The sequence below is a fragment of the Chenopodium quinoa genome, unplaced genomic scaffold (genome assembly GCF_001683475.1).
Source record: "Chenopodium quinoa cultivar QQ74 unplaced genomic scaffold, ASM168347v1, whole genome shotgun sequence".
NCBI lineage: Eukaryota > Viridiplantae > Streptophyta > Magnoliopsida > Caryophyllales > Amaranthaceae > Chenopodium > Chenopodium quinoa.
Genome location: NW_018742433.1, coordinates 1,273,962 through 1,288,604, shown reverse-complemented (window position 1 = coordinate 1,288,604; position 14,643 = coordinate 1,273,962). Strand labels below are relative to the sequence as shown.

The 14,643-nt window shown below is 35.7% G+C and overlaps 1 protein-coding gene across 1 annotated transcript; it reads left to right on the top strand.

The window, feature by feature from the left end:
• The first annotated feature begins 758 nt into the window (after positions 1 to 758).
• On the top strand, positions 759 to 13,401 carry LOC110715490 (cysteine--tRNA ligase 2, cytoplasmic-like). Its single transcript, XM_021894073.1, has 9 exons — positions 759 to 1,053; positions 1,863 to 1,926; positions 4,386 to 4,571; positions 5,440 to 5,610; positions 5,697 to 5,978; positions 6,078 to 6,203; positions 12,265 to 12,486; positions 12,625 to 12,738; positions 12,821 to 13,401. Exons 1-9 carry the CDS (start codon positions 863 to 865, stop codon positions 13,028 to 13,030), a joined length of 1,566 nt encoding a protein of 521 aa, XP_021749765.1. The 5' UTR covers positions 759 to 862; the 3' UTR covers positions 13,031 to 13,401.
• The last annotated feature ends 1,242 nt before the right edge of the window (positions 13,402 to 14,643 follow it).

Sequence of the window (14,643 nt, the reverse complement as noted above, 5' to 3'; positions counted from 1 at the left end):
CCCGAACATACCCGACCCGAATCGACCCGACCCGAACTTGACCCGAGTCATACCCGAAACTCGAAATGATCCGACCCATACCCGACTCGAATGTTAATTGAGCTAAAATAACTCGACCCGAAATTAACCCGACCTGTACGCGACCCGAACAACCCAGTTGCCAAGTCTAGTTTAGGTGAATGAAAACATAAATAGATGGGTACTATCTTTGACATATCTAAATAGTAGAAAGATTAAAGACAATAGTTTAACATCTTTAAATTATTAAAAGCACATATCTAAATTGAAGCATAATTAGATAAGAGTTTAACATCTTGCTTAATTAACCATCTACGTCCATATGATCTACATTGTCATCATCTTCATTGTCATCACCTTTATTGTCGCTTTCTGATCGATTAACCCTCCAAAATATGTTAAATAATATAAAATAATAATTATTATCATTAAATATTAGTTATTATTGTAAAATAATATTATATATTAATTATTATTGTTATTAAATATTAAGTATTATTATTATGATCTTTAAATATTAATTATTATTGTTATTGTTATTATTAATTATTATTTTTAAACAGAGTATAACAGATTTCAACAGAGCAAGATAGGGCAGAACAACTTAAAAGAACAGGGCCTTAATGAAGGTACTTTAATCTGAGTGTACTTTAATCTAAAGGGGCTTGAATTACTGATTTATACGGAGTAATTGCGATTATTTGTTTTAAATTATAAATTAAGTACACCGTACTCGTTATTTTATATTCTTACAAAGAGAGACACCAACAGAAGTTAACTTAAGCTTAAGTTCCTGTAAGAACAAAAAGTTAAATTAGGGTTTTGAGCTCTGAATACCGCAACAATGGCGGAAGAAAATGTGAAGTCAAATGATCGTCCTACCTTTATGCTTTACAACTCCATGACTAAGCAAAAGGAAGTTTTTAAAACCAAGGTTCCAAACAAGGTTTCAATGTATGTTTGTGGTGTTACTGCGTATGATTTCAGCCACATTGGTCATGCTCGTGCGTATGTTGCTTTCGATGTTCTTTACCGGTATATACTTCTTCAAATTTCTCGATTTAATGGTGTTTTTGGTTTTTCTACTTTTTCAATTTGATGTCAATTGGAATTAGGTTTAATGAATTGGGAAATTTTGTTTGTCAGTGTACTATTTTATTGAGAATTTGGATTTATTCGGAAGTCAACCTTTTTTCTGAGTTTATAAATTTCCCTAAGATAGTGTTTGGAAACGCTAGATTTATTCCACATGACTGAATTCAATTTTGGAATTGATAACCCGGAAATTCAATTCTTATTGGAAGCAATAGTATTTTGAATTCTGGAATTTTATTTTGTTAATGTTTGGAGCATAAGTGAATTTGATATAATTTTTTGAGAGATGGACTTTGATATGTTTAGTCATTGCTAATACTAAATTAACAGTATTTTTTAAAATTAACTGAGAGTAATAAGAATATTTTTTTAAAAAAACCTTGATCAACAGTATCATTTAAAGCTTGAATGAACCAGATTGGAATTTTTTCCTTCGAAACTTAATCAGTCAATCACAGCATTAGATCTTGGTTATTAACCATTTGATGAAATGAATAGTTGTGTCGGAATTTTGGGTGTTCTCTTGGATTTTCATAATCTTACAATATACGATGCAGGAGCGGGATTTTAAATGTATGACCAAATTGGTTAATATGCTTTAATGCGGCTGATTCTAGGAAATTGTAAATTCCTTTGTTTTCGGCTCCTTTCTACTTTTGCTGGTGGCGGGATATCTATTTTTGTTCCTATCTTGAAAACATACTAATATGCTGAATTTTGATATGATATGTTTCGATATGTTAATGCAGATACTTGAAGGAATTGGACTATGAAGTTACATATGTTCGGAATTTCACTGATGTTGATGACAAGGTCAGAAATTGCTAGATTTTTTATTTTTTGGAAAAAACTTGCTATATCTTTGTCAACAAGACTTTAGGTTGAGAATTTTACATTGGCACATACTTGGATGAATTTGATGTTATGTGGACTGCAATGCACTAATGATTAACATCATCATAAGTCTCTTGTATATTAATACGTAAGATAAAGTATTGGAGGCAATTACAATTTTATGTTCTCGTTTCCCTTCTCCTTGGGTGTATAGAAAAGGGCCAAAAGGCCTTAATTATAAAGGTAAGCATAAGTGAGGTGCAACTGTGGCTCTTACTATGCCTTAGAAAAGAGCCTTCTACTGTAGGCGTGCTAAACGGGTCCCTTGAATTGGTTTTGGGTCTAATGATGTCAGGTTGATTCCCAGGTCAATCAACTTATTACTTCTTTTTGTGTGTGTGTGTGTGGGGTGGGGGGAGGGGGTGGCTTGTGTGTGTTTGTATTTTTTAAAAAAACAACTTGAACCTGATTACCTTTGGGATGATTTCAAAATTGGTGCACTAGGCTGTAAGATAAGATGTCCAAGTTTGAGTTAGCCTATACCTCTGACCTCACAATAAAACTAAGGCTGTGATGGATGATAAAAATTTAAACATACCCCAAATAGAATCACACTAAGAACTATGCACAGTAATTTTTTATTTTTTAATCCCCTTTTTTCTTTCAACGTGAATTCCTGGTTCTAATTTTCAGATCATGGTTTCATGCATTGTTATTGATTCAATGTTTTATCTTGCTCTTGTTACTTCTAAGATCACAGAGTTCTTATGGAGTGGCAAAGTTGCTTTATTTTTGGAATTTTATAGTAGAAATGGATAGAGGAGGAGTTAAAGTTGATTATTTTCAAAGGGACTAATAAATGGGTGTGTGGTTTGCATGGAGTTATTCATTTGCTTATTGCACTTTTGAGTTTATCTTTTGGAGTTGGATTTCTCTTGATTGTGACGGAGGGTGTGCCTGGAGGGGTGTTAGTCTGCTCCATGTGTGAGTATTTAGGACATTCTAGCTTTGCTTCATTCATTTCCATGATCCTAGACCTTCATTATGAACTGGCTGAAATTTGCGAAGGACAGCACTTGATCGTAGAAACCACTGAACCAGAGGACTAGCTGTTTAAATTTTGGGGAATACCTAACTGTTGTCTGTGAATATTTGGGGATCTGTTAAGATTTTTTAATCTGGTTCTTTGAAATGGTTAATTATGCTGAGTAAATTGGAATTGGGAGGGACATACTTGGGAATTTCCGTACCATAAGCTTGAAGGCAGGCCATGAACTTGGCTAACAGCTAAAGGCTAATATTTCGCATAGATAAAAGCAAGTTCACTGTCATCTTTCTGGTGCATGTCTTGCATTGTCCTTACTCCTTAGCATGCCACTCAGCCACCGGAATCCTGTTGCCAACAGAACACCATTGCTTGTTCACCGGCTGATGACCATAATTTTTATAAGCAGGAATAGTTGGCTATTTCAATGGTAGAGTTTCTTGGCTTTGCATTCTGTTGGTCAAGTGGTCAGTGACATTGGCTCTTCCATGGTTTGACTTAAATTTTGCGAGGGAAAGTTGAATTTATTAATAAATTTTTAATTATATTTTTTTTTGGGATGGATGTGGGTTGGGGGTGTTCGGGTGTGGACTTTGTTGTTTGAATTGAAATTTCTCTCTGCTTGCCTTATATGATTGGCTATGCTGGATCCTCCATTTCTGGATTGCTCATATGGAATTAGTCTGCTTGAAATAATGTTTTAATTTATATCTGACAGAATTGCTATCAATATGGGGATAACATTTCAAATGGTTTTGGCTACTATAAATTAAATCCATGTGAGTCATTTCTGTATGATTTGGAGGGTTGTTCCATATAGCAGCAAGGCAATAGTGTCAATCTGACTTAGCAGCAGGCATTTTGTATTGGCTTATCGTGAATATGTTTTTGAAGTGGGTTAAGGTCGTAGGGATAATGATGCTCATTTCACGTGGTTGGTTTTTTTTTATTTTTTTTTTATTTTTTTTATTTTTTTTTTTATATTTATACTAGTACGGAATGATAACCAATGAGAATGGCCTCAATGAAGGATTTATAAAACTATAGATACATCATTGCAATATGTTTTTTGAGGTCTATGGCAAAGTTTATGATATGCACATGTCTCCAAGATAACAAAACCTGTCTTTTGTATTGGTGTGAAGGGCCTGCTTTGCACTGGTAATCTAAACGCATATACTCTATGAACTGAGATGGCTTGTTATTTCATTCTAGTAAACCTTATGAGCTGTGGCACATTGACCTCTTCTAAGATAAATAATAAAGTTCATAAGTCGATGCTTTCCATTATTGCCTTTATGTTTATCATTTGCTTTCAATATTCTTTCTTGATTCTTTTCAGTTCCAGGTTTTGACCGATGCTTTATTAATTCTCTTGTCCGAAACTTTTCAGATTATACGTAGAGCAAATGAGCGTAAGGAGAAAGATCCAGAAGATCCACTGAGTGACCCTTTAATGTTAAGCAATCATTTTTGTGAAGAGTTCCTTAAGGATATGGATGATCTACAGTGCCTGCTTCCTACTCATCAGCCACGCGTTTCTGATCACATGGATCAGATTAGAGACATGATAGCTAAGGTGAGAATTATGGTTTTGTGTGTTTTATCTCCTGTCTAGTGAATTTAATTATAAAGGCTTTGTCCTTAAAATGAAAGTTTATGGAGAAGTTTCACATTTGTGTTCAATAATGTGTATTGGGTATCTGGTCAGACATGGACTGTTAGTCAAACATGTAAACAATCATCTATGTTGTTCACTGGCGCCTTCCTCTTCATTATATTCTTATAAAATATGAATCTGTATCTGCATGCTCCTGTTATCCTTGCACCCTCTGAATTCAGCAGTTAAATTATTAGTTTGAGTCAAAAGAAGAATGGAGCTTCGAGGATTAGGGATCTGTTTGGTTTAACTTATGTTATCTGAAATTATTTTATTGAACTTGTCAGAAATTATCTGAACTTGTTTTGTTTGAAAAAAAAAAACCTTAGTACGTATTTTGTCTAAAATTGTCTTTATTTATTTATTTATTTATTTGTTTCCAACTTATTGAACTACTTGTCTGAATAAGTCAAATAAGATGGAACAAACAAATCTATCTTTTGACAAGAGAGAGAATTTACATGGTAATAGCAAGACAGGGGATACAAAAGTTGGAGGACCAGTTGTCCTTAAACGGAAATAACTACTCAAATAATAAACTACCATGTAGCTTTATTTCAATCATGCACTCAAATAGTCCTAAACCTGTATTAAAGAATGGCTTGCATGAAGAGGTCCTCAATGAATCCTCATACCATGATATTTTCCACTTTAGAAACCAGACATGGCTGAGCATTTTCTTTTACTGTATGCCTACGACTTCTCCAAGATTATCATTCTTTGTTGATCTCACATTTTTTTTTTTTTTTTTTTTTTTTTTTGGGGGGGGGGGGGTTGCTCATTGCAGATAATTGAAAAAGGTTATGCGTATCCTCTTGATGGAGATGTTTATTTTGCCGCTGATAAGTTCCCAAATTATGGGAAATTATCTAGGCGGAAGCTTGAGGACAATAGAGCAGGTGAAAGGGTTGCTGTAGATTCTAGAAAGCGTCATCCTGCTGATTTTGCTTTATGGAAGGTACTGGAAACAAGAGGCATTTTTTACCAACACAGTCATTAATGTTGTGATGTTGTTTCCTTGTGTGACATCTATCAAATTTGCAGGCTGCTAAACCTGGTGAGCCAAGTTGGGACAGTCCTTGGGGTCCAGGAAGGCCAGGATGGCACATAGAATGCAGTGCAATGAGTGCTCATTACCTGACTTTCTCTTTTGATATCCACGGTGGTGGAATGGATTTGATATTTCCACATCATGAAAACGAGCTGGCCCAGAGTTGCGCTGCATGTGAAGAGACTGACATTGGTTACTGGTTGCATAATGGGTTTGTGACTATTAATGAAGAGAAGATGTCAAAGTCAACTGGAAACTTCTTTACTATTCGTGAGGTATGATGAGTGATGCTACATTTTAAGCTGTTGACTGAGGTGTTTGCATGTTTGGTTAACATGTTATTACTCTTATAATATTTCTTTTCTCAAACCTAGGTTACCAAACAATACCATCCCTTGGCTTTGAGGTACTTCTTGCTGAGCATGAACTACAACTCTCCTGTCAATTATTCATTGTCACAATTAGATATTGCATCTGATGCAGTCTTCTTTGTTTATCAGGCAAGTATTCTGTGCTTATAGGTCTTGATATTCTTAGTTTGCTCTTGCTGTACCCTGGATTTGCTTGCTATATCCTAGTGCATTAGAATATTATTCTTTCTGGTCTTAGATTTACAAATTTATGCTATGTAGCCATGGTGTGAATTTTCTATGGTGTCTACATGATAAGAGTATGTTGTATTGCGGAAAAAGTTTTTTATTTATTTATTTTTTTAAAAAAATATGTTATATATATATATATATATATAACAAAATTGTTATTATTTACTTTGTTTACCTTTTTTACTATTCACGTATATCATGCATGTAATTCCAATGCTGTTGAAGCCAAAATCTGGGACAGAGAATAATGAAAATCTTAGATGATGTAGGAAGAAGTTATCATACATCTTTAGTAAAACCATATAATGTGCATATAATCATAGTTTGAGCTTATGCTGGAAAAGAAAGATGGTGTGTTATTAGTTTTAGAACCACAAGAGAAATATAAAGATTTTCAAGTCACAAGTCCTCTGGATGTTAAATAAGGGTATGTCTCCTATTCTACATGTATGGCTCTGATATGCTGATCTGGTTTCCACTCATTTCTCAAATTAAGTTTAGTAAGTTTGGATAAGTAATTTTTGGGTATAATAAATTAAGAAAAGGTATTGGGTGCGGACTACCCCACAAAAATTTGCGTGCGGCAGGCTTGGCTGATATATTTATGTTTCATGTGTTGGCTGATATAGTTTTTGTGTTGGCTAATATATTCCTTTTATTGGCTGATATGGTTTTTTTTTTTTTAGTTTTTGATATGTTCCTTTTGTTGGCTACTATCATATGTTTCTTAAGTTGGCTGATATCTTTATTTTGTTGGCTGATATGTATATTTTAATTGTTGGCTTATATGTTTCATTTTGTTGGCTTACCTGTTGCTTTTGTTTGCTGATTTCATCCTTTTGTTGGCTGATATGCTTCATTTGTTGGCTGATAAGTACCTTTTGTTGGCTGATATGTATCTTTTGTTGGCTGATATATTCCTTTTGTTGGTTGATACGTTTTTATTAATGTCTGATATGATATGTCTCTAATGTTGACTGATTTTAGTTATCATTTGGCTAATACATTCCTTTTATTGGCTGATATGTGTCATTTGTTGGCTAATATGATTAACAACATACTCACTCCCTCACTCAAACTCAATAACCCCAAATATGTGTTTCAAGGTGAAATGTTTCTAAACTAATTCCCCTGCCCCACTCACCGCTTCCAGCCTACTAATACGCTAATTGAACAGCTGCGCAACCCAACTCCACCAACCACACACTCACACCACCGCATACTCCGCAACTAGGAATGGCAACGGATTGGACTCGGGTCGGACTATGCAGGGTCTGAATCCGATCCGTTTAGTAAACGGACCTAAAATCCGGATCCGACTCTGGATTCGACTCCGCTTTTACTAAACCCGGATCCGAATCCGATGGAGTTAACCACCTCCGACTCCGAATCCATGTCCGTTTTGCAAATAGAATTTCCGACTCCGGATTCGACTCCGCTTATACTAAACCTGGATCCGAATCCGATGGAGTTAACCACCTCCGACTCCGAATCCATGTCCGTTTTGCAAATAGAATTTCCTTCTTTTTAGATTAGAATTAGAAAAAAGAAAAACAAAAGGGGTTGAAGAAGTATAGAGTTTGTATAGAGGAAAAAAATGATGATTATCACTTGAACAATTATAAGAAAAATTAACTAAATTTTCAGATCTACACAAAAAATAAATTACAAACTTTCAGATTTCTACACAAAAATTAAATCTTGGGAAACGGAGAACTTCCAAGGTTGTTCTTGGTTTCGGGCTTTAGATCTTCAAGTGTAATTGACACATATATTATAAGCAGTGTAAAATTAAACAACCATACAAAAAACAAAACTTAATAGATAAGGAGAGAGATTGTTCACGGTTGTTGTTTTGGTTTAGATCTCCATCATTGATTGATAATAGCAATATAGTCAAGGGAGGTGTAATCGGAAAAGTGGTTGACAAAACACTCTCCTAACTAATGGAGTAGTTCTGAATAGAGAGTGAGGAAGGAGAAAGGAAAGGAGAGGAGAGAGAAAGGAGAGGAGAGAGAAATGATTCTTTCAGGGACAATGGGTGAGGAAAGTGGCGGAGGAGTAAAATATTAGGGTAATGTAATTTTATATTTCGCCCCTTGTAAAACTCGCGGGTCGGACTCAGTCGGATGCTATGCAAGGTCCGAGTCCGATGCGAATCCTATTCGGATTCGGACTTTTTTTATCGGATTCGAACTCGAATTTTATTTTTTCGGCCTTGGATCGGACTTTTAACCTTGGATCGGGTCCGACTCGAATTAAATTGCCATCCCTAACCGCAACTACCCAGCCACCAGCAACTACCCAGCCACCAGCAACTACCCCCTACTCCATCCTTCAACCCAAAACAGAGCAGCACAGGCAGCCACCAGCCTCGCCACCCGTCTCCACACCTCCGCATACACCGCAACTACCTCGCCACCAGCAACTACCCACCTTTTACCGCAATTACCCAGCCACCACCAGCAAACAAATCCTCACACCAATCGCAAATCGCATCACCACCAACCACCAGCCACAAATCGCAAATCGCAAATCGCATCACCACCAACCGCTTCACCTTAGTCTCAGTCTTCGTCATCGTCATCTTCGTTTTCAATTCAATCAGAAAATAAATCATTTTCTTCGATTTGGTTGGCTGATTCAAGCATTACGATGTTAATCTGTGAATTGTGAGTCCTAAAATCTCAGTTTTCTTTGATAATTGAAATGAACGGATAAGTTTCAATTGTGTTTGAAGGAGAAATGGGCTGCCGCACGAGAAGCCGCACCCAATAGTTTGTGATAAATTAATAATGGCTGCCTAAGCTGGTAACCCTTGACATAAGGAATGATTTATTCTTTGGTTTTGTATGATGGTTGTGAAAGGAGGGAAGGAACGAGAAAAATAAAAGATTTAGCTTTATCATCAATATGCGTATAACAAAATATAATTGCGAATTTGCGAGGGGCTTTTCTTTGTACAGAAAGAGATTGTAAAGAAATTATGTGCGTTGGTACATTTGCGGTAGTAGCCTTTTCCCCTTTCTAATCCCTCCAAATTGCTGGTAATATTGCTCTGAAGGAATCATTTTTCTAATTAATTCCTTTTTTTTTCTCCAAATCTTATCCATCGATCAAGACCAGCCATGGGAAACTGGGATAGTGAATTTCTTACACTAAATTAACTTTCCCACCCATTCCTTTCAGCACCTTATAGAGTTTGAGATTTACGGTGTAGCTAAAGAAAGTTGAGCTCATAGTCGGACTACCCTGTTGTCTATTGGGTTTCTTGATAAGTAATTACACATTCTTGCCCTACTAGAATGGAATTTTTCCAATTTGATTTCTAAGTTTGAGGTTCTCTTTTGAGATTGCCAGATAGTATTTTACGATTAGATTTTGTTTCCTGTAATACTCTCATCTAGTCATCTTCATTTATCTTGTATTACAGCTCCGATACAAGTGTTTATTTTATGTATATTTTGCATAGATATGCAAGACAGTTTGGGCATACTAACTGACTGATAAAGCTACTCCTGTTGTCCCACAGTGGTAATCCTAGTTCTTTTGGGCATTATAATGTAAAAAATAAAAAGTTAAGTTATTGGAAGTTAACCCCAGGATCTATATTCTTTCTTAATAAACCCTGGGAATGTCACTCAATTTAATCAAACTCCCCTAAATTCCACTACCACTGCTCTTAACAGCGCATTTGAGAATGATTCTAGAATCTTCCATGGAAACCCCTAGAACTTCCTTCTCCAAAGACAAGCACTTTTCATCGCCGCCGTCAACCCACCGGAGAATTCTGTTGGAGTTGAAGGTTAATGTAATTAGGGTTCTGTTAAGTGATTCTTTCGAAGATTTTAAATGGGATTTTCTACTTCGGAATTATCCATTGATTTTGGGAGAAATTAGGGCAAAATTTTGAAAATAGAGGGAGATTTAAGGTTGGATTTTGAATGGTGGTAGGTGAAATTTGGGGGAATTTGATCGAATTGACATTCCGGTGGTTTATTAAGAAAGAATAGGATTGGATTTTGAATCGACAAAACAGGATAAATATTGAAGTTTGCACCCACGTAATGATTGAATTCAAAAGTTTGACAAAGCAGTGCATTTGTTGTTCTTTACTTTGGAGCTTGGCTTGGTTTTAGGCTTTTTAACATCCGACCCGAGTGTCCAACATACATGGGAGCTCGGCTTGGTTGAAAACTTGGAAGAGGGTGATTGATAGTGACATGAGTGCTTTGGGGATTGAGGAAAATATGGTGTTGGATAGGCTGTGTGGAGGGAGAAAATTCACGTAATGACGTGTCATGATTATATATATACTTTTTTAATTAATTTTAGTATTAAAATGTATTATTTTATCCCACTAATGTTTTATGAACTGTATTGTTTTTTTTTTTTTGATAAAGTTTTCTCAAACCTTTATGTTTTTTACTCCCAACTTTTTAACCACTCCTTGAAAACTTTCTTAAATCTTATTTTTGGTTCACTTTTAAAACTCCCTTAATTTTTCTTGGATGCTCTTCCTTTTTTAATTTTTTTTATTTATTTATATCATACAGTTCCTTATGACAATTCATGTTAGCCGACCCCAAATCATTTTGGGACTAAGGCTTTGTTGTCGTTGGAAGTTGTTTATTGTTAAGATGGAGGAGAGAGAAATGTCGAGTGAGTTGGTGACTAAGGTGGGCGGGTGGATGCTCCTCCTTTTTCTCACTTTACTCACCTTTTTTTCAAATGATTATCTTGTTATGTCGTTTTCCTTACATCATACGGTTCCTTATGACGATTCATGTTAGCCGACCCCTAATCATTTTGGGACTAAGGCTTTGTTGTCGTTGTCAACATTGGAAGTTGTTTATTCTTTTAAGATGGAGGAGAGAGAAATGTTGAGTGAGTAGGTGACTAAGGTGGGTGGGTGTAGGGATATTGTTTTTAGTTGACTCGTACTAGATAAGGAAATGGGAAGAATTTTCAGCAACAATGGAAATGGAAAAATGGGAAGACTACTATGGGATGGATTAATGATTTTCTATAATCTTATGTAATGTGGAAATGTGCTTTCTCTCCTCCCCTTTTGGGATAGCGGTGGCATTTTGTTTGGGGGAGGTTTATTTAAGGGTGAGCAACTTAGGGTGCCTTGTCAAAATTCCGAGACTAAAACCGGAACGTGTTGTAACCGGCCATTCAAAAATAAAATGGGATTCGGTGCCTATTGCTATAGGTTTTGGATATGCGAAAGTGAGCTAGAAGTCCAGAACTATCGGTTACAAGTTTTGGTTAACCAGTTACTCATAAATGAACAGATTCGGTGCCAATTGCAATAGGTTTTGGAAATGAGAACTTAAACCAGAACTATCAGGTACAAGTTCTGCTTAACCAGTTCCTCAGGAACGAAATCAGATTTGGTGCCTATTGCAACAGGTTTTGGAAATGAGAACCGGATCCAGAACCATCGGGTATAACTGTATAAATTCCGGTTTAGGAACTTTTATATACTTGAATAAATTGTTGCCAATTTATCAGAAAAAGGCTATTGTATGACTTGGGTTTTGATTGTTTTATGATTTCTTTTTCTTCCAATAATGGGCTTAGATTGATTTATGATAAATAGCATGTTTATCCGGTTTTGGTTCCAGGTTTTGGGTACTTGGTATTGGAAAATTTTGAGAACCTGAACCGGTCCAGGTTCTGGTTTCCAAACCTGGGTACCCAATTTTTTGCTTTCCCTTCTGTATTCAATGCTGTTTCTCCTGTTGTAAATTTGCATATCTGAGTAATTCTGGCAAGAAGTTATTGGTTTTGTTTGCTAATATTTGCTTTTCTAAATAGTAATGTCTCTTTAATACTAATTCTGTTTGGCCATTTTCAGCGGATTGCTGTGATTATGTCATTTGTGTTAATGTTTTGTCTGGAATTCTTTGTTCTAATTTGTTGATTGTGATCTTATGCTCTTATTCTTCAGACGCTGCTAGATTGTAGGAATGCTATATTGTCTTTTGATAGTGGAAACTCAAATGACAAGCCTAAATCAAATACCAAACAACCTAGTAAACCTTCTGAGGCTAAGAATCTGAAGACAGATTTTGAATGCAAAATGGCTGATGATTTGCACACGGCAGAAATTTTGAAGGGCAGTCTTCAACATGCACTTACGGCTATTAACAACGAATTAAACGGGCTTAAGGTGAGTGATGGTGATACCTGCTGCCTGCATTCAATTCCCTTTCAAAAGGAAAACAAGTTTCAACTCATATTCATGCAAATTATGATTCTTATAAATTTTTTGATTGATGGATGTGAACTTTGATCTTCCTTATTCCAGAAGAAGCAGAAGCAACAAAAAATGTTGGCTGTTCAGGCTCTTAAAGAATTGGAGGAGGCAGTCACTAAGGTTTTGGATATCCTAGGGTTGCTTTCTACTCTGCCGTATTCTGAGGTAACATGTCTTTGTATTTACCTTAGAGTCCTCCCTTTTAGCCTGCTACATTCTGTCAATAATATTATTGCTTTTCAAATAGGTTTTGCAGCAGTTGAAGGAGAAGGCTTTAATTAGAGCCGAGCTAACTGAAGATGAGGTATCACGTCTAATAGAAGAAAGGGCTGCTGCTAGAAAAATCAAAGATTTTACAAAAACTGACCAGTTGAGGAGTGAATTAACCGCTAAGGGTATCAGCTTGATGGATTTACCCACAGGCGGCACGGTTTGGAGGCCATGTCAGCCAAAGTGAAGCAATTAACAAAATGATTAAACTGATTCTTTTTGTTTTAGACTTGAAGGTAACACATATACACTTGAGAAATTGTATGCACAATTTTGTTGTGGGGTTTCATCTTGTTTCCCCATTTCAGTCAACTTATCTTTGTGTCCAAAACAATCATACAGCAAACTAGTAAATTATGAACACTTTTTTTTACAACTTTTTCTCCCCCTTTGTCTGGTTCTGTTCTTTTTGATTCATGTATCTTTCATTTAATTTTTTTTTATGTGATGGAGGAAGGGTTTCAGTCGAATCGAGTCTAATGTGATTTGGTTTGGCAGCAAATGTATAGAGAAGTAGATTATTAAAGACCCAGCTGCTGGTGTTTGTTACCAGATCGATGTAATGCAGTTTTAGTGGATTAATCCTATGTTATGCATTATTAATCCTTTGGATGCTTGGATTAGTCCTCCCTAATAGACGAGGATGTTTTTTGTAGCTGTTGGATAAATTTCAATAAGCAGTACACTTTTTTAAATTGAAAGGAGCATTGGATCAATTGCACTGAAGGAGATGCTGAGTTGCAACTCCGAAAACTCTTGAGAAGCACTCAAACAACAAAATATCAAACACCCGATTATTACTAGCAATCCAAATAAACACCTTTTAAATACTCTTTGTCCCTAAGAGATTGCCACAAATTGCGAGCATGATTTTTGACTAGGAGAGAGAGAGAGAGGGGTTGAAAATTGGAAATTTTAACAAATAATAGGCGGGGTAATCTTTAGATATTATTATATGAAACAATCATTAAGGGTCGGAAGGATTGATTTAAAGTCAATTTGAATGGTTTTAGGTTGAAGTGAACTTATTAGGCTGACGGCTTAGTTTGGGTTAGTTGTGAAAAATTGGTGGCTCAATTCATTACAATTATTATTTACACAATGTCAAATACTTTAGTTAAATTAATCACAAGCTCTCCAAAATAATCACTTTGTTTTTCATTGATCTTCACGGCATATACAATGTATATATAATACTAGGACTAACAACCAAGCATATCTTTACAAAAGATAATTAGTATAATTCTATCTCAACAAATCACAATATTATCTCACAATATTCCACAATAATATCCTATCATAACAATATTATTCTAGGATATCTCCAATAACTTTATAGTATAGCCGAGGATGGTTGTAAATGAATGAAGTGGGTCATAATCAATTTTGATTGAAATAGATCGGATTGGAAATGAGATAAAGCAGGCTTGCATTCATATTGGGTCGGGTAACTCGGGTCATAACCGAATTAGGTTAATAGGGGTATTAAGTTGAAATGGGACGATTGGATCATGTTCATTTGACTGGCGTCTCAGCTTGGGTTGGTTACGAAAACTAGCAGGTCGATTCAACTAAACTATTTAGTAGGGTTGTAATTGGGTTTGGCAAGTTTATAGTGAGTTCAAGTATCCGGCCGTGTTATAAATGGGTCGAGTCTAAATCATTTGGGGTCATTCAGTTGATTCACTACTGGACTATGTTCAAAAGTTTGTTATATTCCTCTTGGTCAACTAGACTATTTAAAATTAATGGTTCATTATTGCTTGATAATCGAATTATTGTTATCGGCTCCTTGCCAAT

Bases quoted from the DNA above. Each gene is read 5' to 3' on its own strand.
- LOC110715490 (XM_021894073.1), top strand. From the start codon at position 863: ATGGCGGAAGAAAATGTGAAGTCAAATGATCGTCCTACCTTTATGCTT. The intron at 4,572-5,439 runs GTGAGAATTATG...TGCTCATTGCAG, and splicing joins TTAGAGACATGATAGCTAAG to ATAATTGAAAAAGGTTATGC. The intron at 6,204-12,264 runs GCAAGTATTCTG...CTTATTCTTCAG, and splicing joins CAGTCTTCTTTGTTTATCAG to ACGCTGCTAGATTGTAGGAA.